The 25,995-nt window shown below is 43.5% G+C and overlaps 2 protein-coding genes across 3 annotated transcripts in view; both read left to right on the top strand.

Moving 5' to 3' along the window:
* Positions 1-19,521, top strand: part of stard9 (StAR-related lipid transfer (START) domain containing 9) — a 51,044-nt gene extending 31,523 nt beyond the window's left edge. For both annotated transcript variants that reach the window (XM_083792695.1, XM_083792694.1), the window contains exons 20-32: positions 130-326; positions 680-1,148; positions 1,348-8,268; positions 8,509-8,724; positions 9,326-9,509; positions 11,367-11,513; positions 12,777-12,876; positions 13,218-13,390; positions 14,173-14,237; positions 14,406-14,608; positions 15,119-15,198; positions 15,917-16,075; positions 16,902-19,521. In XM_083792695.1, coding sequence (XP_083648821.1) covers positions 130-326; positions 680-1,148; positions 1,348-8,268; positions 8,509-8,724; positions 9,326-9,509; positions 11,367-11,513; positions 12,777-12,876; positions 13,218-13,390; positions 14,173-14,237; positions 14,406-14,608; positions 15,119-15,198; positions 15,917-16,075; positions 16,902-17,003 — 9,016 coding nt within the window. In that variant the 3' untranslated portion in view covers positions 17,004-19,521. The remainder of the gene's footprint in view (positions 1-129; positions 327-679; positions 1,149-1,347; positions 8,269-8,508; positions 8,725-9,325; positions 9,510-11,366; positions 11,514-12,776; positions 12,877-13,217; positions 13,391-14,172; positions 14,238-14,405; positions 14,609-15,118; positions 15,199-15,916; positions 16,076-16,901) is intronic.
* Positions 19,522-20,242: 721 nt separating this feature from the next.
* The window catches only part of sptb (spectrin, beta, erythrocytic), a 61,343-nt gene continuing 55,590 nt past the window's right edge, over positions 20,243-25,995 (top strand). The window contains exon 1 of the mRNA XM_083791249.1: positions 20,243-20,572. The gene's annotated coding sequence lies outside the window, so the exon portion shown is untranslated. The remainder of the gene's footprint in view (positions 20,573-25,995) is intronic.

Below are 25,995 nucleotides of genomic sequence, written 5' to 3'. Positions count from 1 at the left end.
GATATGTTTACTGTAGACCTTTGAAGAGTGGTGGAGGATGTGTTTTTCCTTATTCTTTTTGCTTACAGTATCCTCTGATTTGTTTTGTCTTGTTGTTTCTCACCCTGAACTCTTAATTCTGTCTGCCAGCGTTGTAGGCGAGGAGGATCTCCAGGTAAAGCCCGGTGCCTCTCTCTCCCCCAGCGAGGAGCCTCCTCCCAGGCAGCGCGTGGCAGAGCAGCAGCAGTACGTGGAGGGTCTGCGGAGGGAGATCCAGGCTGAGCAGAGACAGGCTGAGAGGGAGCTGGAGAAAGAGCAGGCCCTCCTCCGACAGCAGCACACTGAGAGTAAGTTCACTTTCTAAAGACAAATTGAAATAACCAGAATTCATGTCATTACATTTTGCAGAAGCATTCAAGGAGCCTTTCCCAAAGTATGCATCTTTGAAAAATATCATTACCTGAAGTTCATTATAAAGTATATTGAATCAGAATCAGAATCAGATACAATTATTGCTACAAAACATTACCATGCTAGCATGTTCAAACAACCATTTAGCCTAATAATACCATTGAAAAAGGTAGTTCTTCTTTCAGCTTGGTACCAAACTCTTCATTTGACATTTGACTGGCAGAGCAATTTATTGAATTGTAAATCATTCATGTGGGATAATTATCTGCTACGTTTGATCTTTCTACAGTCCATCAGTGGATCTTGCAGGAGAAGCAGCACCTGGCAGCTGTAGAGCAGAGAGGGACCCAAGAGTTTGGAGTTCAGACCGACCTCATCCCCGCTCCTCTCCTAGAGAGACTGACAGCCCAGGGGCCGGAGGACCAGGGTGGTCCCGCCTCAGCCCCTCTGTCCAAGGTGCTTAGAGCCAGGAAGAAGGCGGTGCAGGAGGAGCTGCTGAGGCACCACGCTCTGCGCCACGCCGAGAGCCGCGTCCGACGGAAATGCTTGCACTACCAGCTGCAGAGGATCGCTCGCAAGCGCCATCTCTTGGAGGCCAAGAGGGAGCTGCAGAGACTGGAGAAGGCCCTGCCGCCAGGGTTGGAGAGCCCTGAGTCCCCTCCTCAGCCTAGGGGACGAACACCAGCCCGCCTACGTAGACACTCGTTCTCATCAGACCTTCTCTCCCGGCTCTACCCCCAAAACACCCCTATCTTCAGGTCAGCACACTGAGAGCTATTCATATATACGTTTTATTATGTCACATTTTAAGGAGGGTGGCCACAGTGGGAAGCAGTCCATATCAACATAATAGTTCTCAACATCAATGTCTCATAAATGTCTCAATGTTGAGTGAATTGTTCATGACATTGCTTTTTAAAATCACTTACTACAGTTTTTCTTAACTGTTCCCAACAGCCATTTCCTGAAGAGAAACAGATCTACTGAGCTGACTGGACTGGATTTCTTGACAAGTTCTGATATCAGTGGGAGCAGGAAGTGGGTTTCTGATGAGTGTCTTCCACAAGAGAGGACCAGAACCATCTCCTCTGGGCACAGTCAGGGTCTCAGGAGCCACGCAGCATCCATTGTGAACCTCAAACAGACAGACGCCAAGGAGGAGCCCCCTGCTCAACCCTGCCGGGAAAGACCAGAGAGAAAACCTCTGCTTCCAAATAGAGGCCTAACCTTCAAGACAAACCAGAGTCAATCAGTTAGTCTTAAGGCCCAACACAGACGTGCCTTACAGCCAATCAGCAACAAGAACATAAAGGCACCTCCAGATAAAGACACATCAATGAGTGTTGCTGATAAGAATGTCAGGACTCCATCCCAAGGAGGTATCAAAGGACTTGAAACAATCAAGAAGGTTTTCTCGCGTTCTGTCGCTCCTGGGTTAAAGACAGCTCTGTCCAGAGTGTTTAGAAAACCCCCATCAGGTGTAAGCAGAGAACAAGGCTCCAAACCTTCAGTGAAGATAACGAGCAAATTTCACTGGAGGCAAGCCAGAAACAGGAACCTAAAAGACACAAAAATGAACCGAAACAAAAGCTCACTAAATACGAGCGCCTCTTGCGAGGAACTCAGTCAGTGTACTTTCTCTCGTGATGGAAGGAACCGACGGTGGCACAGTACAGACGCCCTGATGAGCAAGACCATCAGGTGGGTGGAGAAGCAGCAGGGGTTTGTTGGGTGGTACGAAGACGACGAGGAAGACGAACAAGAAAGGGATGACGGTTCCTCTGATGGCGACAGCCTCTTGTCCCTGGACTCCCTGTCCTCTGCCTATGCCACAGCCCTGACAGAGCAACTGAGACACGAGGAGGAAGCACAGAGTGAGGGGGAGAGCGAAGCCAGCCACATGTCCAAAGACTCCTTGGGAACAGAATTCTGTTCGAAACACTCAACAGTAGAGAGACAGAGTCGGACACTGGTGCCCACATACTCAGTAGTGAGGGATTCCTTATGTTTCTCTGTAGGGCAGAGCAGGATACCTGAAATCAGTCCTGTTTCAGTGAGGAACGACAATCAGAAAACCCACGAGTTCCCTGCAGAGGCACACTGGAGCCAACATGCCTGCTCCAGAACAAGGGTGAGTGGGGAAGCTGGAACAGGAACAAGAGAGCAAACCTGTCATAAAGCACCGGATTTCAGAGGGAGAGATGCAGTGATGTCTAAAGCGAATGAAGAATTAGGAAGCACTCAGACCATATCGACAAGTAGCCCTCGCTCTCTCAGCAGCTGTAGTGTTCGGGAACTGGTGCTCACTGATGCATGGTCCTCCACGGATGCAGCGGACAGCCCCAGGATTCAGAGGGACGTTCTTCTCCAGAAGAGAACGGTGGCCAGAGCAACAGTGAGCTGCAACAGTCCTAGTCCCAGCAGCATAGATCTGTCGGAGTGTCAAACCATATCTAGAAGCTACAGCTCTACATCCACCAGCACCGAGGCTGTAAATATAACGGTGGAGGAGCAGAGTGCTCAGGTGTCAGGTGACATGTCAGACTCCAAGGTGCTATCATCACAACCAGAGGATGCACTCACTAGAGCGACGGCGGAAATGACACAGTGTAGTGCAGACCGCCATGAGATACAATCAGAAAGTATGAGTGAGACGTCTATGGATGAACGAAGCAGCAGCGACGCATGTATAGGCTTTCTGTCCAAGTTCCCCTCTGACCGAAGTGTTTATGTGACGTACGTTGACTGTGAGACTCGGCATACCACACCTGCAGTACCCGAGCCAATGCAATTACATCAGTCCTTCACAGATGTGCCTTATGTAGCGCATGTGACTAATTCCTCTGCTATTGGTATTTGCAACACCGGTTATGAATCAAAAGCCTTTGTGGCTTCAAATTCTAACAAGAGTGAAATATCCAGTGACATGTCTGACATTGGAAGTGCCTTCCAGCATAACGGTGAAGATGCTGCACTATGCAATGAATTTGGCTACTCAGAAAATATACAGGACAAACTCTGTTGGGACAACGGCACCAAAGATGTGTCACCTAGAAGTGACAAAACAATGCAAGGGCTGGAAACCAAAGGCCACAGGCAGGACAGCATACACACAGAGCAGGAACATATTAAATCCGCCTGTAAAAATTCCAGAAAGAGGAACAAAGACCAACAGGATGCTTTCATGGGTAGCTTGAAAATTCCAAAAAGAAGCAACAGTGGGGAGTCTGTAACATTCTGCTCCACACCAATGAACAGCACAGAATTTATTGGACCCGATGGCAATAATTACACCAGTGATGTAAATGGCAAACAATCTGAACTGGAAACTGATAGCTCTACATATGACTCAAACAGCACCGATGTCAGCTTCAAACGAGAAGATGCCGTTGCAGTGTCATTACCAATGTATGACTGCATCTGTGAGACGCTCAAACTGCCCTGTAACATAACTGACGAGTCTAAATGTGGTCATAAAAGCGCTTATGTAAGCTCTCAGGAAGGTGTCTGTGTCAGCGAGAGCAATGAAAACGGTGATGTAAAAGGGGTGAAAAGGTTTGTAGAAATGCAGGCTGGGAACTCTCCCAAAGAAAACCAGAGAAAACATGGTAGAACAAACACGTGCCAGTGGGGTGCTATCTGTAATGCCAAGATCTCTGAAGTGGTGAACGAGCACTTGAAAATGTCATCGATGGACACAGGCAGCATCAGTGAGAGCAGGAGACAAAGCTGGGGTGCCCTGTCTTCCAACATGCAACAAAACACTGCCTCTACATTTGACATTGGCCATAACAGTGAAGTGAGAGGGAGAGATGGGCCACTGAGAAATGAGACAAGTGAACAGAAACGGATGGACTTTGAAAGATGTCAGGGAGAGGTTCCAAGTGAAAACTCACTAGACCAAAGCGACAACACGATGTCAGATATCCTAATCTGCAAGGGTGCTGGCAAGTTGCCCATGCACGCTGATATCACACACAATAAAGAGGATGCTCACGGCGTTACCAAAAGCACGTCAGAAGAGCCAGTGAATAATCATTCCATTTCCCTGTCCTCGTCTGCTGAGTGCCGAACGATCAAATTAAATCTGACACCAAACAACCAAGCGCAGTGTGAGTTCTCTGACAGCCCCTCGTTCCAAACTATTAGAGGCTGCTCAGAAAATGATTCCCTTTCACCCAATCAGTGCGTTCAGGGAAAGCTTCTAGACAAAGGTGACTTTCTGTTGCTCTCTCATCCTACTTCTAGACATCATGGTGTTTTCTCTAAACAGTCTGATTGCCAAGCCTGTTTGACTGGCCCAGCAATGAAACCTGATACCCCACAACCTCACAAAACCCTAGCAAACACATCATCCTCCATGGTTAACACAGAATATAATAGGAATAGTACCCATACAATGGATGTTAGCCTGGAATTGGCAGCTTGGGTTGAGGAAAAATATAAACTGAATTCAGCAAGGATGATTGGACTACATTCCCAAGATGGCATCCATGTGCCTGTTGCTGTAAAATCCTTGTTGAACGGAGGTTTTCAGCAAACCATTCCTGACGAGTGCCCAGACAGTCAAAGAACTGTCAATGTTGAGAATCGTATTGTTGCTTGTAGGCATCTGGCTGATCACAGCAGCGATGATACAGGGATGAAAACAAGAGACAAACAACCTATGATATCACAGTGTCCATCTAGGGGTTCACAACCCCACTCGAACAACGTGGCAGAGACCTGTGTGGTTAATATGAATTATAACAATAAAAGCCACATGGAAACGTGGCTCAGTGCACAGCACATTGTTGACGGCTATATGCAGAACAATACCAAAGGAAGTGATGTGGTCAAAAATGAAGGTGGCACAATAACATGCAAAACCCTGACGCAAAGTCCTGTGATTTTATCAGCAACACCAAAAGGAACAGGAAACTCTACGTCTCGTATATCCAAAATACATCAAGGAAATGGCAAGACAAATATAGCTGATGGGAGTGCCAATCACATGCCTAGAGAAGGAAACACAGTGACCCATGTTGGTAAACAGTGTCATTCTATTGTTAAGCCTAGAAGTGGAAAATCTAAACGGTTCAGAAGATCTCAGGCTCAGGAACACCTTGGCTCCTCCTCTGACTCAATAGTGAAGTCGTCATCAGAGGAAGAAGATAATATGTCGTCCAGGGTACACCGTAGCAGGCCCTCATCAACACAAAGTAAGCCCAGAACTCAGAGTTGTGGCAAACAAGAAGTTTCCACCATGAAGTCCGAGGTAAACTCCACGAGTGAGGCTTGTTCTATTGAAACGCTGCATGGAAATGTGAGTCAAGCTGGAGGTTCTAAACAGCAGAGTCCCAAACGTTACACATTACCATCTCAAACAACACAGAAAAGGCTGAATAGAGAGATAATATTATCTTGCGCAAAAGACGGTGAACCACAACATTCGCTAAAGCCTCGGGACTCCCCAATGCATTTTGCCTCGAGCGATATTAACCCCTATGTTCACCAGTGGCAAGATGGTGAAACGAGTCAAAGGTGTTACAGGAGCCCAGCTTTTGGGAGTGCAGCCGACCTAACCTGCAAATCTCCACTGTTGAACTGTGCTGAGAAGCACATAACAAGATGCTGTAGTGTCGACATTTTAAACAGTCATAACTCACCTTTCAACTCCCACCTCAGCACTTATGCCAACAACAAGGGGCTCTCTAGCACTCTCAGCAGCATTGAGGATTACAAAGACAGAGTGACTCCCACATCTCACCATTCACCGTGTCACCAGTCCTCTGGTATTGACGGTCACCTGGCTAACCTAACAATGCACAGCGATTCTTCAAGTAGTGATGCTCCTGGAGGCCTTGGTCATAGCTCTGGTCAGGTGGATGAGATCATGTTGGTTTACTCCTCTGAGCAGGAGTCACGAGCAATTAAGACCCAGGCTCGCAGCAGAACAACATGTGAACATGGCACTCAGACTGAACGTGGCCTCCAGTGCGCCCTGAAAAGTACTGTGGTTGACAGTGATCCAAAGAGAAAGGAACGCCACCGAAGGAGCAGCACTCATGTACCCACAACAAGGAAGGCAATGGAGGACATTAAAGATTGTCCCACGTGGGCCAGTTTGGAGAACATGTCCGCTCACCTCTCCCAGCTCATTCACAGCACTTCAGACCTGCTGGGGGACGTCCAGGGGATGAGGACAGGGGAGGGAAGAAGGAATGCTAACATCTCCAACGTCGGTCTCTCCTACAGCTACTCTAAAGACTGGACCAAGACAGATTGCTCAAGCCAAACAGCTGTAGATATTGGCATCCAGACAGAATTGTCCTCAACACCCGTTGAGAAGGAAATGACTCTCAAACATCAAACGGCATGCAGTGAAATGTCCAGATCGCATGAGATCAATGTAATTGTCAAAGTTATTGGTTCTGAAGTGCTCAGTATCTCCCAGGTGGGGGACCTGCTCAAAATGGAGAAGTTTGAAGCTGAGACAAGTGAAAGGAGGAACATGCCAGACCTGATGATGAACACCTCTCCTGTAACAGAAAGAACCGGTATACGATCAGAAAGCATACATCCTGAAATACACTCCCCGGAGACTGCAGCTGAAGGTCCGAAGCGTATAAGATCAGCTTGTTCCAGAATCTCAAAACAGAGCACAGCTAAGACGCTGTCCCCCAGAAGTGTTGGAGTGTCTGAAAATACAGGCAGATCATCAAAAAGTAGCTGCCAGAAACAATTGAATGGTTTCAAGCAACAGGCTAAATTCACAGACCGAGCATCGTCTCCCATTCTCACTTTGGGAGCGCGGACATGCACAAAGCCAAGAGGCACGCAATCTACGCCATGTCATCAAAAACATCAAACATCTAAGATGCCAGATGAAAACCAATGCCCAATGTCTGCACATTGCCTTCACTCCAGTAGACAATCACCAACCACATCTGCTTCCGTCACTGATGAAATGTCCAGGACATCATGCAATAACACCTCCATTAAATCAAAGGAATGTTTATCACTCGAGAATATGAGTGAAATTAGTTTTTCAAGTACCAGGGGATCAGACAAAATCCTTGTTTCATCATTGGTTACATCAATGGATAAGGATAGGAAAAACATTGCTCGAAAAGAGAAGGCTACCAGCCCAAACTGTACCAAATGGCAAAGCCCTCAATGGAGCAGTCCTACTAATGAAATAACTATGCATAATCAGGCCTCTCCTAAATTCAGGAATGCTGATGTGTGCAAACACGAAGGAAGATCAAAACAGGAAAATTCTCAACACTGTAGAACACAAATGATGGAGTCAGACCAACTCAGAGTGACAGATGGTTCCATAGACTACTGTAATGGCCCTTCCCCTCTCAGCGGGGTCAAGGGTGAAGAGGATGACATAGCGTCTGTCGCTCCCAGTGAGTGCAATACAGATATCCTCGTCAATATTCAACCCATCGTGACCAGTCCCTCCCGACAACCTGATCCCCATTGGGTCCCTGAGGACCTTCCCATGCACAATAAATTCAACAACTGGTCAGGCATCAGTCGGCAGCAGCAGGAACGACAGTCCAGTTACCATGACAATGGCCGCGACAAGAGGAGAAACTGTCAAGACTGGGTTGTGCCGGAAAGTTACGGTTCAAATGCAGAGTCTCTGGCGCGGAGGGAGAGGAAGACGAGGGAGATAGAGAGGCTGAGACAGGAGAGGGAGCAGGTGATGGCTACGGTTCATCTGAACATGAACCCTCCACCGTTGACTATTGAACTGACTGAGGCCAAGATGCATTATGGCCTGGGAGAGACAGACACGTTGCTGAAGATGCTCTCTGTCGGGGCCAGGAACGGGCAGCTAGAGCGAGATGGCTCTGTTCCTACCAAACAGCTGCTCTATGACAGGTAAAGATTAAATCTATATGTTATATAGGGAAGTGTTTGAAAAATAACAGATTTACATACAAATTAAGCAAGTACAATATCTTAAAAGCCCAACTAATGCCAAAATGTGAATGGTCCTGAAAACACACACACCACTCTATCTGCGCTTATAATTATAAAGTATGTAGTGTGTGAATGCAATAAGGTAATGCATAACTTGTTTAATTCTCTTTCTTCTGCTTTCTGCCCCTTTCCTCTCAGGCACAGGAGGAGTATTGAGGGCTTGAGGCAGGAAAGAGAAGAGCGTATCCAGGATTTTCGGAGAGCTCGTAGCCTGAGCCCCAGCAAGCTCCCTCCCTCTCCTCCGCCCCCTCCTCCTCAGGAGGCCACTTGTTCCACCTCCAGGGCCTTGGTTATGCCTAGCCACCGTAGGGACTATCTGCTGCAGCTCCGACAAGAGGTGGTCGACTGCACCAGGTAATACACTCTACAGGGCAGGACTTTCCTGTTTGTATTAATAGTATTATCCTTATTTGTGTTATTATGTAGCTGAGTATACCCCTTGAGGATGAATTAAGTGTCTATATACTTTAAAGTGTAAATGAAGGCCCCTTTTCAAGCCCATGATGTGTCGCAACACGTTGTGAGCTTGCAGATTTTCTGTTTGCGCTATTTTGGAAAATGTTTCACAAATTGTCCAAAATATGGCCAGTGGGGCCATCGGGGCCCATGACGTAAATCACCGTCAAGTTCAAGTGCACGGTCATGTGCCCGAGACGGAGATTGATAATCTCCGTCAAATTAGTGCTATGAATCGTCAGCAAGCCTAGAGGCGCTTGCTGACGATGGGCACATTTTATTAATGGATGAAATAGGCCCGGGTGTTAATGTGGCTAACATAAATTTGTAATTATATTGTGATATTATCAAACATAAATAAAATGTATCAGATAGTCTTGAACATGTAGACTCTACATGTTCAACAGTACAAAGGAATGACCAGAGCAGCAAAGGTATGGATCTCCCCCAGCAAATCGAACCCTGATAATGTCACTGAAGTGTTCTTCTATATTTTCAGAACCCAAGACCCTCCCAGGGGAGAAGGCCTTTACCCATCTGAGATTGAGCAGCTCTTGCGTGACTACGGCCGCGCCCGAGAGGAGGCCAGGACGGAGATTGCCAAGGCACGGGAACGGCTCCGAGAGAGGACAGAGCAGGAGAAGAGAAGGCTTCAGCAGCAGGCTCTGTCACAGGTTGTCAAGGTGACTGCATCATGGATCACAGCAGCACACTTCATTGTCATGCTGATAATCTGATGAGTTATAACATGGTTTCATTTTAGACAAGACATTGCCTGATGGGCCATATGCTCCTTGTGAGTGCGGGGACCGTCCAGGGACCTGGGTTCGAATCTGACCCCCATCTTGTCGCACGTGTCTGTCCTCTCTGCAAAACGTTTACAAAGGCAACAATGATAAAATACTAGGTGCTGGACAGAAGAACACACTGGATCATGCTCACATGCATATTTATTATATTACCACCATTTATTACTTGTGCAAGCAGAGCGCGCAAGTAATAGTTTTCGTCCATGTCGCCGTTTGATGCGTATGCGCCGTGCCAGCGTATGACGTAATGACTACTTGTGCTTGATATGGCAGTGGTGCCAGATTACATACATGTATACATAGGGGCATTACCTTTAATCCTCCCGACACTAAAACATATCGTCATTACGTCACCATCGAAAACCAATTACACTCTGACATTGGGTCCTTTAATCCTTTAATTTATTATGTCATCATTGAGAGCTAGTTGTACCAGTTATACCTTGACGTCATATGCTGCTACGATACATATGCATACGCAAAGTAACCACAGTATACCGCTAATCAACTTACAAATGACATATACATATACATAGAGGCATTTCCTTTCCACCTTTCACCTTTCCTTTAATCCACCCGACACTGATCGACATATACAGTACGTCACCATCAAAAGCCGATTAATCCACATCTTTATTACGTCATCATTGAGAGCTAGTTGTACCAGTTATACCCTGACGTCATATGCTGCTACGATACATACGCATCAAACGGGGCATACGCAAAGTAACCACAGTATACCGCTAATCAACTTACAAATGACATATACATATACTGTACATAGAGGCATTTCCTTTAATCCACCTGACACTGATCGACATATACGTCACCACCGAAAGCCGTCGCTTTTACCATACTTAACAATACTACTGCAGTTCTAGTTTAATTTATTACCACCAAAGGTCTAGCTCTTCCTCAGACAAGGAACTCAGACTGAGGAAGAGCCAGATGCTTGAAATGTCACATTGGTGGTAATATCATAAATATACATGGGAGGATGATCCAGTGTACAGACTCTATTTTTCTGTCTCCTCTCTGTCTGCCCTTGGTTTCCTGTCTCTGTACTGACCTATGGTACTGACCTATCTGAAATAATACATAAAATGTTCTTCGGAAAACAGACTTTGTATTTTCAGATTGCTACCTATTTTATAGAGGGTATGCGCGTGACATCATGATCATACCAGGAAGTTATGCGGAAATGCCTACTGAGTGGCAAAAAACTACTTTCTGGCCTTGACAGCCCATACATCCAAACAGAAAAGTCATATTTGATTGCATTAAATTACTTTAATCAACATTTAATTCACTTTGTTAATGTTAATGAACCAACACTATAACAATGATTCAAATCGGAATACAGAGCTTAACCCATTCTGTGCGGGAACCCCTTTTGGTGTTTTAACTAAGCATTATGTTATACTTTAGCTATTGAAAAATAGCAGATCTACAAGCTCATAGCGCGCCACCGAGCTTTTTATTTATTTCGACGTCAGACCAGGTATTTGTATTTTGTACCATACTGGAGATCCTCTAGCCCAGAACTAGATATACTGCAGCCTGTTGTAATTGCTTGGTGCCACATGCCGCCTCAGGATAATTTATAGAGAAGGCTTTCAATACCTGACAAGTCTAATGAGTTTCCTCCACGGCTCAATCTAATATTGCAGTGATTTGTTCTCCTATTACCGTAGACGTTATTGTGCCGTTTCCCTCTCCTGTGTGCTGTAGGACGACCCACGGTATGGAACCAGGGTGAGTAACAGCACCCTGTGCACTGGCTCCAGCCTGAGCCTGTCGTCTGGACCTACCTCAGGCTACAACAGTGGCAACACTACTCAGCTACAAGACAGCATGGGACCCACGCTGAACGGACAGGTAGGAAGATGTTATACATGAAAACATTTATAGTTCAATAGGCTATGTATATTGCAGAATAAAGTATGCCCTCATGGGTATTGTGATGTGCTGTGGGTAATCGCATCCTCTAAGTTAAGTGAGGTTGTTTTTGTTTTGTTTATAATTAATATATTGATGGGCAGAAACCTTGTATTGTTGTGTTATGTTCTTTTCAAAAGTGATGAATAGCTGATCCAAAAGTCACAACAGTTAACAACACATAATGATGAGATACATTTTGAGGTTGTAAATCAGCTATTTTCAAAACCTTTTGTCTATAGTGACTAGGGATGCACCGATCCGGCTTTTTGGCATTCGATACCGATTTCGATACATGGGGGTCCAGTATCTGCCGATACAGAGTACCGATCCGATACCCCCCACAAAGAAACGTAATAACCTATTAAGCTGTATGCCTCACTGTGTGAGTCTGGAATCATTATTTTGTGTAAGGCAACATCAAGGCTTGACTTAAACATTACTTTCCCAACTTTGTAAAACAAAATGTAACAAACACAGATATAAATGCACTGAATTATTTATTAAATAACTGTGCAACAATTAGACCAGGTTAATGTGTGCGCAGGCTAGCATGGCTGCATTCCACATGTTATACTGTCAATACTACACTGCTGTGTCACAGAGGAGGTAGAGTTGTTTTCATACTGTAATTACACATAATTATCTGATCGGATCGGATCGGATAATGGATCGGCCACCGATCCGATACCCGATCTAGAATTTTAGCCTGGATCGGCGCCGATCTCCGATACGAGTATCGGATCGGTGCATCCCTAATAGTGACATGCCCAAAAATAGGGTCGTGTCTGTGGGTTTTATTAATATTTACTAATCAAAAAGTATTAAAGGAGAATTCCATACTAGAAGGCTTTCTTACCTTTATTTGTAGTCGTTATGTCCCCACTAAAGAGTTCCAGGTGTTATTTTGTGCAAAAGTGCATTATTGGCTATTTCCCCTACCATAAGCCCTCAATGGGGGTTGGGTTTTTGTGCTAATTTGCTTATTTACATCGAAATAAGTGGTAAAGTGGGATACTATTTACATTATGAAGAGAGGATATATTTATATGTTTTGTTTTTTGAGCGATGTAAATAAGCGTTGATTCAATATACTGTACATAATTAATACCAAACGTATGGAGGACATCACATCACCTTATAACCACTTCCTGGATGAGAGTGTGTCTTTGAACTGCATGGGACTCTGCTGTTTTCGTTCAGACCGCCAGCTTCCAGGATGAAGTGCTGAAGGTCAAGACGCGTCCCCCAATATGTGGCCCTCAGAGTGTGAGGACCCAGAAAGCCTGGCTGTCTGCCCACGGTAATTATGTTTTATGATGTCCTGCGCTGTAAAGCACTGCAATTTGTCTGCTTGATTGTGGAAATGGCTTTATATAGTATATGAATTTTCGTTGACGTGTCTAAACAGTGGTTAGTAAGCCATATGCACTTTATAGTGTAACGACTAGCCTGAGAAATATTTGTCTAAATGTCTATAACAACCAAATGGGGATGTTTTTGTCTGTACTGCTCTGTTTGCAAGAGAGCAGCCCTGCTTTGAAGTCAATTCTCCTCACTTAAGTATTGAATTAAAGCTCTGCGCTTTCGTGCAGCCTCTCTCTGCAGTGCATTTATGCTATCTGCGTGTTTGATCTACTGCAGATGTCCGCCTGGAGCCTCCCGCCGCAGGAGGGTTTGAGCCCCAGATGACCTCATCACCGTTGTCCCCCAACTGCCTACGCCAGCGCACCGCCTCGTTCGGCTCCTCCTCCTCGTCCATATCGACAGCCTATCAGGACATCACCTCCACTCTTCTGGGACGAGCTCTGGCAGAGGTAAAAACAAATGAGAACTGAAGAGAAGCTTGTAGACTACGGTAGGGTATTTGTTAGTGATTATTCTATATAATCACATATTCTATCAGTGACTTCAATGAATCAAACTATTTTTTATATCATTTGTTTTATTTTGTGTATATTTTTTTTATAATTGACTAAATTGATTAGTCTGATAAACCCTATTTTATAGTAGTCTCGCTAACATTTTGAAACATTTTGATAAAAGGTTTAAAATCTTTCCCCAAAAAATCTATTATTTAATTAAAATCTTATATAATCTATGAGATTAACTGTTCTCCTCAGACATAACACTGCAGTATAAGCAGCTTTACACAATGTATTCTTTCAACCCAGCAGTACATTGACAATTTAATACAGTATAGTCCGAAATAAATCTGAAATAAATCTTAAAAAAAGAGAAAGAATGGAACTGTTTGCTTATGTAAACTGTGGTGTAATCCAGGATTGTAACAGATGGTATGTTTGATGTTTGCCTGGTATCCTAGTTTCTTTGAAGCAGTAAATTGTATTATTTCCACTGTATTAATTTGTCAGGTACAAGCAGCAAATGTTTAGTTAAATGAGTCTGAACATTTACTCTGTAGTAGGTTGACTAGGGTTCGTGCTAATTATTCTCTTTTTTCTCTTATTTATACTTGAAGCCGTAATATGAGTCATTATTATCCACACCATATCATCATAAGTATTCTCACTCACTCATTTATTTCATTACATGAATAATAGATTAGGGATAAAAGCAAGCTCTTGTGTCCACACAGGTGCGACTAGCTGCTGCTGGAGACATGGCCAACCTGATCATGGGCAGGAGCTCTGCTGGCTGGAGGTGAGCATTCTACTTATATACTTTGAGTTATTTCATACCATGGTTACTCGCCGAATATACCCTTTTTGATTGTATTTGATACAATGGAGAGAGATGACATTAGGCACAGGTCTTCAGTACGAATTGAACCTGTTACATAATATGTCTCCTTCTGTGTGTTTACCACAGGTACCAGGGCACAGAGCGAGGTATCCAGGCCTACTATAAGCCCTCTTCCAGCCCGTCTGTCCATGGCTTCCTGGGGGCCGGGGAGCTGAGCAGACCCTTGGCCAGCCTGTGGAATATGGTCCGACAGCCATCCAAGGCCAACCTGTACCACCAGTCCATACGCTCTGCCTGGACCCGACCACTAGATGACAGCACTCAGCTGGGTGAGCTAACACACACACCTGTCTGGGTGGAGGGGTGGCTGGCAGGCAGTCTGCCTTGGGGAATATAGCCTGGTAGCTCCATAGCATAATGAATACATTCACTTAAAGGACGGCATTCTCTTACTGAACCATACCTATCTATAGACTCTCATTTATCATTGGTGAATAGCACCTCAACATACTCACAGTTTCAATGCTATATATGAATATGGCCTAATCTAATTTTGCCAACCCCCCAATGCACGTCTCATATGTGTATTATTCTTGTGCGGTATGCTTTTTTTGTCGTTTCTCTATAGTTTAATACATCATTCTTGATGCAACTGACCTTAAAGTGATGCCAAAGGCAATTTTCCAACTAACAACGTCCTATATTTTGTTTTCAATTTTATTCTATATTCTGTTTAATGCTCCTTTTTTTCTATATATGTTTTGCTTCTATTCTATTCTGTCTGCCTGTCTAACTCTTCCACTCTCTGTCTGTCTGCCTCTCTCTGTGTCCTTGTTCAGTGTACCTATTGACAGACCCGTCTGTCTGTCACCTCAGCCAGCCGCGGGATTTCTGCTGCATCAGCGTCGAGTCCAAGCAGGTCAGTACCGCACAGTGCAGTCCCACAACAATCATCCCCCAGCACCAAACACATAATTACAGGCAGCCCGTCAGTCATTGTGTCTGTGGTTCAGTGAGCTTCCGCTGAATGACATCAAGTGGCAAGGTCACACTGCAATAAAAGAGTTTCTTTATAGTCTGGCATGAAACCAGGAAGTACGTTGTCAGCATGAATTTTGTAGTGCTTTTGTAATCGATACCTATTTTACAGCAAGTCCTCAGTGTGGCAAAAAAATATATCTGTAGTTAACTTTTAACTTTTAACCACATGAACACTAATGTCCTGGTTTTGGGCATGTCATGAAGATAGAAGAACATTTGGCAACAATAGGCAAAGATTCGGTGAAAATATATAGATAAAAATGATTTTTTATTGATTATTTATTTAAGTGTCATGCTTCCGAAGAAGCCCAGCCCATATGGACTTACAGGACACTGAACATTTAGCAAAAATGCCATCGCACCATGACGCATTGTGAGCTTGTTGATTGTCTATTTTCTACAATTTAGCATACAGTACTGCATGGTATATATGGTTTAGGTGGTTAAGTGCAGCTCTCCTTACGGTAACTGAATCATATTGAGACAGAGGAAAGCTGAGACAGAGTGTACATTTGCCTCTTGGCCAAGCAGAGGGCACACACTCTCCACTGTTAAGTTGTATACATGCATGTTGTACCTCCTCCCCTCTCCCCCAGGCTGGCCTGTGTGTGCTGGCCATGCAGTCTGTGTTTGAGGAGTCTCTTCCTCGTCCCCGTGTGGATGCTGTGCGAGGGGAGATGATGCCCAGCGCCTGGGTCCTTCAACCTGTCAGACGAAATGGGCAGGAGGTGGTCCGCGTCATCTGCCTGCTGCAGGTGAGATTATGCTTAAGCCATTTTGACCTGACGTCGAAATTTATAAAATGTCTTCTAAATCCTGACAGAAAACTGTCAGGATTTGTGCCACATTTTCACGATTTTTCAAAAATAGCAGACCTACAAGCTCGTAGATCGTAGATCTGCTATTTTTCAATAGCTAAATTATAACATAATGTTTGAAACACCAAAAGGAGTTCCCGCCCAAAATGAGTTAACCCATTTTGACCTGAGATTCTAAAAGTGTTTTCTACATCCTGACAGTTTTCTGAAAAAGCTATGTTTCTGTCAGTCGTTCTTCGATTTTTCAAAAAATAGCAGACCTACAAGCTCGTAGCGCGCCACTCGGTAGGCTATGCCTATGAGCTTGTAGATCTGCTATTTTTCAATAGCTAAAGCATAACATAATGCTAACACCAACAACCGCCCAAAATGGGTTAACAGATGGTTGGTTGTCTGAAATGCATTGCAGAAAGTATATGACTACGGTAATCTCCACAGCTTTAACTGTAATTACACTACATATGGTGTACTGACAGTCCACCTGTCCTGTTCCTCTCCTCTCCTATGCTTCATAGTGAGGGCGTGAAGCTTTACTGTATTTACTGTATATATTGTGCAGCATCACTGTTGGGCGGAAACCTTATACTGTATAAACCAAAACCATTTATTTTAAGGAAAATTATTAGAACCAGTTTTCCACTAAATCTAATAGTAGTTATTATTTAGTCACAAGCTCTTGTAAATGACATGTAGTATATTTTCATATTGTCAATAAAGAATTTAACTCACTCTTCTTCCCTTCTCTCCTCCTCACCAAATGAAGATGGATGTAGGAACTCCATCTTTTCCTCAGAGACTGTTGCAGACTGTGGCTCGAAGGCAGGCAGCTGTCATCGCTGATCTGGATGCTGCCCTTGCCCAGTGAAACCACCAGACACATGTAGCAGTGAGCACTTCTTAGACAAACTGTCCCTGCCCTGGGATGGACTATAGTTGAATTTGCACCTGAATATGATTTTACTTGACTTTCTTTTATTCAAAAGCACTGATATTATGTTGATATAAGATACAAAGATACAATGTATCAAGCAGCTTTTTATACAATGTTTTTTTTTTAATCATAACTGTAAATATAAAGCTTATAACTGTATTTACATGTTTGTGCATTGATGTACGTGAATCCATTTCACGTATTTAAAGCTGTTTTACCAAAGATGTATGTGACTCATTTTAGGGCTTCTGGGGCATGGCCCACTCAGCACAACTAGTGCTAATGCACATTGCATTCACCTTTAGACTACGGTACACTGTGAAATCCTGAATGTTCATTCAACTCTGAGAATTCAGGTCCATTTGGTTCCATTTGTACACGCTCAGAGTTATAAATGGATAAATGAACACTGAGGATGTTACTGTGTATAGTTTGGATGTCCAGTCCTGTAAAGCTCTCCTGTCCACATACTGTAATCAATTCACTTATTCAGTGAAACAACTTGTATTTATTAACACAAATCTGACAGAAGTGCACATGGTATTTATGTCCATAGGGTTTACCACACATCACAGGAGGGGTAATTGGGGCAATCTGAAGTTATTGTGGAGTCTATTGATAATGATGCTGATGCAGTAAAACCCCACACAGTAATTTACTCTTACCCTTACGGTTCCATGAGAATGTTACTGTGCATCTGTTAGTGTGCATCTGTTAGCTTAGAGCTGCAATCCATAAGGCTTTTGTCCAAACCCGTGTCTGCTATGTGAGCACGAACATTTCTACTCCTGAGCTAAGATTCTGTTTTGTCAGGTGAGATATTGCATGTTGGGTTTCATGCAATACTTCTTGGCAACCAGTACTAGTCTTACCCAACCGCAGGATCTGAAGTTATCAAAAAACAGTGTGAGACCTCCTCCAACCACTGAATGCAGTTGTGGTAGTGATATAATGTATTATTAACATACTGTACCATACAGATTGGATAGTTTATTTCACACACTATTGATTGTAGCTTTAAAACAAACTCGATGAAGGGTTCTTTACCACCACCATTTAAGTCTGTGTGACACCTTCCATTTGTATTCTTGTCCCTCGGAGTCGGCACTGCTTGTTTCTTAGCACTCAACGGCCCTCTGTCTGCAGAATATAATCTATGAAATGTGCTCTTTTGCAACAGAGGGAAACTAATAATATGTAGAATTTGAAGAGTGTCATTCCACAACCCTCTGGGTCCAGTTTGAGAGTGTTGTTGGTATTTACAACATGGCTCTGTATAGGGCAGGCCAGACAGAAATGGGTCTGTCTGTGCGCCTGTCCAGTGTTAGTCTCGAGAACCACTGGATCAATCAGCGGCACATTTCATGTACTGCCAGTATAGGTCTTTTTTTTTTTTTTTTATAATTTAGTCAATAGTGGTCAGATAATCCTCGCCCAAATATGGAGTCATTCTTCATAGTAAGTCTATGGAATGGCTGTATAATGCTCACTGCAGGGCCGTGATTTGGCGTCCTAGCTTTCGCATTTAACGTTTATGTAGATTCATCTACATTCATCTCATTCCACGCCCGTCCATCTATATGTGACACACATAAACAGCTGTTTTATTGTCTGCAACACATTAGCCACTTACACATTGGCACCCCGACTCATTATAGAATTCTTTAAAAGCTCACAACTTGATGCGTTGTTAGTTTGTAGATTAGTTATGTCATTGTGGAATGACACTCTTCATAATTACCTTAGAACTGCAAGGTACCCCTCGGGGGCCTCTGTATAAGCTGAATACGGTCTTGTGTTCTCATCTGATTATGAAGTCTGTAATATTTATTGTCATTGTTATTGTGATTTTTGTTTTTTATTATGTCATAATTATGTCTGATTGTTTTTAAAATTTGCAGTAGAGATCATTACTACTTCCCCCACGCAGCTGTTGCTTGCACAGTACGGCACATGCATTTCTGATGAAACACATAGGAAAAACTAAGTTTTTTTTTTTATACTGTGCAGAAGCTGATCAAAGACCTGACTGTTCTCAAGACTTCAGTGCGTTGTGTGGATCCAGAGCTTAAGCCATATTATTTACTGCAGTATGAAGGCTGCAGCAGCTGCACTGCTCATAGTCTGTGAGTGATGGAGACTCCCCGGGGAACCAAAGAATAAGATGCAACAAAAAGATGAAGGTTCGATTCCCCCAGGACAGAGTATGAAGGAGCTGAATGCCTTTCTCTTTTAATATTTTTTAAATTTTATTTTACTTTTTATTTTTTTTATCAGAATTTGTATAGGCCACGTGCTTATTTCCCTCTGTACAAAGTGTTGTTATTTATGTTTTTTATCTATTGGTAATATTTTCTAAAATGTATTTTATTACATGTCTCTATTACTAATAAGATGCAAGTTAGCCCATATGCTTGTTATTTTTTTAAATACACTTGACATTTTGAAATGACATGTGCAGTAATTTCTTTGCTCTCAACAGTATCAACCATATCCAATCAACAGAAGAGTGAGCTTTTGCTATTGATATTCAAGCTTAATTTGCTTGCACAATAAAGCGTGTCCTGAGTGTAAAAAAAAAAGTAATTCCATGTATATTGGTGTGTTAAGAGACTTTTTTTTTCCTGAGCTCAATTGCACCCAAACAAACTGAACTTTTAACATTCAGTAGATTTTCTGTGGTCTGCGGTTTTCTGGCTCAAACAAGTGCTCTCATTGGCCTGTGGACTGTGAGGTAAGAGTCCACAAATCCCATATAATATATGGGATTTGTCATATTATGACATAACAATTTGCCAGCAGATGTCACTGTTGAGGCCTGTTTGCTGTTTTCATTGCAGCTCAAAATGCTTCAGAACACACAGAGAAAATCCCAACCCACAGACAATCCACAGAATATTCAAAGTTCAGGTTGTGTGGGTGTAATTCAGGTCATGAAACCTAAAAGAAAAAGTAATGAAAATTAATATCATGAGACCTTTAAAACTCTTATACAGTCTATTCGGTGCAGTTTAAGTTTACAATGAGTATGCTGTACTGGTATACTCGTGTTCCTTACAGTGGGCCTACATTAGACTTATATCAATGGAATACGCGGTGGCTGTGTTGCAGAGGTGACATTTCTGAGGGGCGGGGGTGTTTGGTCGATGAGAGCGACAGACGGGCCACGGGTGGGGGGAGAGTAAAGTGCGTCTGCCATTTAGAGTCACCCTCTCTTGTCAGGAATGTGCGTCCCCTGCGCGCACAGATCATGTACTCGGTGCGCCCACTTTATTTTTAACACACAGGGTGGGTCAGAAGCTGGCTTTAGGGAATGACCGTGGTGTGGCGCCTACAATCCCCTTCCCAAGTCCCCTGTCCCAGTTCCACCAGTCCCTCCACATGTGGTGGACCCCGCTACTCTGACCAGGACCAGGCTGTTTCGATGGGATTATAATTGGTTTATTGGCAGGGAAAAGTGTCAAGATAAACAGCCCTTCGGACAGGACAACATCCAGAACCAAGTAAGTGTAAATTGAAAGTAGCTGCGGGCCTAATGCGCTAGACAAATGGAATTATTGATCTTTGGCCAAATAGTTTTTATCATTGGTCACGGGATAACAAACGTTCCGTTTGATTTGCAATGTAGTTTTCCTCCAAAACCACCTGTTGCTCATTGGCACTGCCATGTGAGAGAGGACATGCAGTTCTTTTGTAATTTAACGACAACGCTCAAATATCATGTTTCATAAATATATGCTTTCATATGTTTGCCCGTTGATAACTTGTGTAAAAACATAATTTTAATCAACATATATGAACTTTGATGAACTTTTGTTTTGCGAGACACAGTATCCTGAATGCGCGCCTGCGCCTGCGCTTCTCGAGTCGTTATCATTCAATAGCCTCTGCGTTGTTGGTTTTTGTAGGCTATGTTGTAGCCTACACTGCTACAGTAGTACTGTATCTAGCCCTATAGTTACTTCTCAACGCTGTTAATTGTTGTTTTCTCTTCATGACTGTGTTGCCATGCTAAACCCCAAGGCCTGTCTCATCCATCATGGCTGAATGAAAACAACTGTGGTGCCCAAGCTGAAATGACAATGACATGAATGCACCCGGTGCAAATAACATTTCCCCTTAAAAGGAGAAGTGTGTGGTGCGCCGCCTAACCAGTCGAACGTTCTGGATGTCTACAGACTACAGAAGACTATACAGATGTAGTGTAAACACTCCAGGAAAATTTTACTATCGATTCCTCATGAGTCATGACCCCTGAGCCAGCTCAGTCAATCCCAGTCAAAACAAGTTTGAGTGTAACAATAGCAGATTTTAGATGGGAACGTCCAATATCAATTCATTGTTTAGGTCATGATGTGTAGGCCTACTAGTATGTTCATTACAGCAATGTAGGCCTGCCGTATTCCTTCCTCGTCAGTGATGAATATATATAATTTATTTTGTGTATTGTTCATTATTGGCATAAGCTAAAGCAAGCCAGCCTGTGAGATATCCACTCCACTACTAGACCATGATGGACATTCAATCCTGCAGCCAGGCTCATCGATTTCTTTGTACTCTGTGTTTATGTCTCAGATTTACACTGTCAGTCTGCACTGGACATCACCCCCTCTCCCTTTCCCTCCCACTACGCCCAATCTTTCTCTGGTCCAGTTGCTGGTACAATTTCACACACACACACACACACACACACACACACACACACACACACACACACACACACACACACACACACACACACACACACACACACACACACACACACACACACACACGTCTTGACTACACCCATCTCTTATTTCATCTTCTCTTTTGACTTGTTGCGCTACTCAAAATAATGCACCCTCTCCCCTAGACAGTAGCCAGCTAATGCGTTGCATTCTTCTGGGTAGAAACATCAGCACAGATTTAGTTACAGCATTGGGAATTCCTGCCAGTGAGCCATAATTCTACTCAAGTGGTGATTTGAAGGGAAGAAAAGGTATCTTGGTATCTCACTCGTAAGCATAAATTTGCAACCCTATTTTACGGGGGTACTTGGGCTGCAAATAGATTATTCAGATTGCAAGAGGATGCAATTTTTCATCAGTGGCAAAGGGTGTTTCATCTCCCCTCATAAACAATTAAGGTATTCTGATGCTCTGCAAAATCTTTGGAAGCACAAGCTACTAGAATGTACAGTTCTTCGTGGAAAGTTGAAACAGAACATATTTTAATTTCAATGTTATTATTTCATCCTCACATCATAATATTTCATAGGTCAGTTACTGTATTCTTCAAAACAACTAGTTTATTTTGTTTTTCATCAGTAAACTTTCCCCCATTCATCTTTTAAGAAATGTGAGAGCAATTGTTCAAACATAATTTGTGTCCCATTCACATCTGTTGACATCTACTGGAACATGTTAAGAGAGAGCTCCATCAATGACAGACATGCACACGACACCAACAGGTGTTTTACACAGAGTGGCACAATATCCTAGAGGCACTGTTTAGCCAAGAACAAGTTTCTCAACACGGTCCTCTGCCAGCACTTCACTAACACGTGTCTGTCTTCATTCTTTTGGGGGTCTTTTAACAGCTCATTTGAGATGAGAAAAGCAACGTATTTTGACCTGAGATCAGATTCTAAAACTTTCTTCTACATCCTGACAGTTTTCTGAAAAAGTCAGTGGTTCTTCGATTTTTCAAAAATAGCAGACCTACAAGCTCATAGCGCGCCACCAAGTCGAGTGGCACGCTACGAGCTTGTAGATCTGCTATTTTTCAATAGCTAAAGTATAACATAATGCTAACACCAAAAGGGGTTCCCGCCCAAAATGGGTTTTAATCAGCTTGAGCTACAGTGTGTCTGTTGCACCTGCAGCTATATGTTGTTGTCTCAGCTCTGTGGATTAAGTTGAACACTTGCTTATTAATCCCCCAGACATAATTAGAGTTGTACGGTATTGTGGGTATCGCTTACAGTGCAGTTGCATGCTGACAGCTCGTGGATATTGGTTTTGTGGTTATGGGTCTATAATGGTGTCTGCATGGAGAAGCAGCGTGGCCGTTCAGTCTCCAGGTTGTGTGCGAGTTGATAAGGGGTTCCCCAGTGGAGGGTGGAGCGTCCCGGGGGCTGATAACATCCCCCTGCAGGACTCTGATACTGAGTCAGACCTGCTGGATGTCCTCCACTGGAGTGTCACCCAGGGCCCCTCTTCTCTGAGCACTCAGACAGACACACACAGAACCTCTTCCGTTTGTCTCACTGCGGACTGTGAAACTCTCATACAGAGTAGTCCTTGGTATTGGTGGTTTCCACCAATACCACCACTGGTTTCACCAGTACAGTAGTACCTTGATGGATTTTGGATAACCTGCCCCAGTCCACAAACTAAATGCAGAGTTGAGCTGTTGATTGTCTCCACCAGGCCGAAGGCATGTGGGGAGAGTATGTTTTGCACTCCGTCCGTCCGTCCGTGTGTGTGTCCGTCCGTCCGTCCGTCCGTTAGCAGCTAATCTCGGCCACCGTTAACCCGGTCGATGCCACATTTTGCACACACACTCCCTGGATGCCAACGATGAACCTCTGCCCCAAACTTTCCAGAACGGCCTGTTATAGCGCCACCAGGAGGCCGCTTTGTGCAAAACAAGTTTTTGCACAGTACACCTACAGATTTTGTCCAAACATCACGCAAATTGGTACACAGTCTCTCTACAGCCATTCAACGAAACCGCTCTTTCAGATTTCTCACACTCCATCCTGATTGGTTAAGATTGGCTTCCAAAGTTCACAGGAGTGCTCAGTTTCAAACAAAATGCTGAACACATCGCGTCATTTCCGTGAAATTGTGCACCCACATTCCCACTAGGCCGAGGACAAAATGCCACATGAACAATTTCAACTCAGCCTCAAGGTGGCGCTATAACTGGCCAAAAAGTGTTTTTACCTCTAACTGCACGGATCTGTGGATAACTTTGTATGCCAACTCCCTAGAGGCCAAGGAAAAATCTTTGTCTGGAATTTTTCACATCTGCTCTTTATAGCGCCACCAGGAGGCCGACATATGTAAAACACATTTTCTATTATTACTCCTTCAGATTTTATCCAAATTTCACGCAAATCGGTACACATCATCTCCATAGTCATGTGATCAAGACAGGTTTGTTTGATTTCTCATATTCCATCCTGATTGGCCACGATTGGCTCCTACAGTTTTCAGGAGTAGCAAATGGCCACAACTCCTCAACGCAGCGTCCGATTGCGATGAAACTGTGCATGCATATTCCCACTAGGCTGAAGAGGAATCCTGGTGGAGACCTGTGCCGATTGGCACTTTATCTAGTTACGTTTGAAGAAGTTGGAGTTACCCCCCCCCCCCCCAACTCTAAAGCATCAAGGCAAGAAACATCTAGTTATTATAGTGTATTAGTAACACAAAAACCTGACTATAAATCTGCTCTGAGGAAGGCTGAGGCTGAAACGCGTAAGCGTTCTCAATAAATGAGAATTTGTATCTGAGCAAATTCTTGGTGGTATCACCTTGGTGGTATTTCATTTAAATTTAGTGCTGCTATTTGTATTATTGCTTTGATCATTCTAAACTCTAACGAGATAGCTAAGACAGTATTCTCTCAGTCTTCTTTGATGATAAGTAATTAATGCATGCACTTCTAATGAGCCCCACAGGAGGACAGTCTACTGCAGTGGTTCCAAAACGGTGTGCCATGAGACAAGTCCAGGTGTGCCTTGGGACTTACTTACAATCACTTTCATTATTATTGAAAAATACAACCATACAAAAAGTAATTAACTTTTTAATTTTACTTTAACCCAATACAGAATCACCTAAGCCACTTTCAACCTGGCATCCATTATTTATGTCATTAGGCAAAAAGTAGTGAACTATGAAATACGGCTTTAAGTCTTTAAACTTTTTATTTGTTGTTATTGTTACTAAATATAATTTACTAGTGATAACATGTGTTATAGATGGTATTTTGCACAGTTACGAATACTAGGTTTTGACCTGCCCTTTAGTGTGGCTTGGGCACAAAGGTTTGAAAACCATTGCTCTACTTGTTGTGTTCACTCAACATTATGCACTTGTGCACCACCGTCATTCTCCACCAACAGCAACTCAGGGGAACATGCAACAGATGCCTCCAGAGTTCAAGGGAAACACGTACATACACAAACGCGCTCATTATTCACAGCTCAAACTACATGAGCTGCATCTTTTGAGCACAGCCAGTTTGAGCGGCTTTCGTCATGTACTCCGCTAAGGAGGGATTGCCCTCCCCATGTGGGAGATGATAAGAAAAGCATGCTGTGAGCAGATAGAGCTATCTTAGTGGCTAACCTTCACCCGCCATTCCATGCAGAGAATACACAGACACACTAACGCACGGTGACAGTTGGACAACGTGTTGTGCACAAAATGGAGCTCCTATGGGGTAGAGGCAGGAGGGGTTGGATATGGTTAAATTTCTTTGACAGTGTGATGTACATTTTTTAAATTGAATTAAATGGTGGTTTTAATATTGAAAGTCAAATTCAGTTGTGGATTTGGAGAATTGTGACACCCCTAGTGTGTGTGTGTGTGTGTGTGTGTGTGTGTGTGTGTGTGTGTGTCACAAGGGGATGAGAGCTGCATTTGTGGTTGATTAGTTATTTTGGACAGAGATATTTCTGTGACCCGTATGTACTGTGCAGTATGTTTTGTTTGAATAGGTTTGGGCGGGTAACACCAAGGCCTACAGGGGGGGGGCTCTCTTTCTTATCTCAGCAGTCCCTCCCACATAAGTCTATTCTTGACATTGTCATATGCGTATTGCAGTTGTCCTTTTTACTTGATTATTCAATTTGTATTGTTGCTTCCATTATTGTTATAAATACCCTCCGCGATCTGAACCACTCCAGTGACTCTGGATGCTATATTCA

Source organism: Protomyctophum parallelum (genome assembly GCF_964188405.1).
Source record: "Protomyctophum parallelum genome assembly, chromosome: 20".
In the NCBI taxonomy this organism is placed as follows: domain Eukaryota; kingdom Metazoa; phylum Chordata; class Actinopteri; order Myctophiformes; family Myctophidae; genus Protomyctophum; species Protomyctophum parallelum.
The sequence above is the reverse complement of the archived record's forward strand: the minus strand, read 5'-3'. Positions and strand labels throughout refer to the sequence as shown.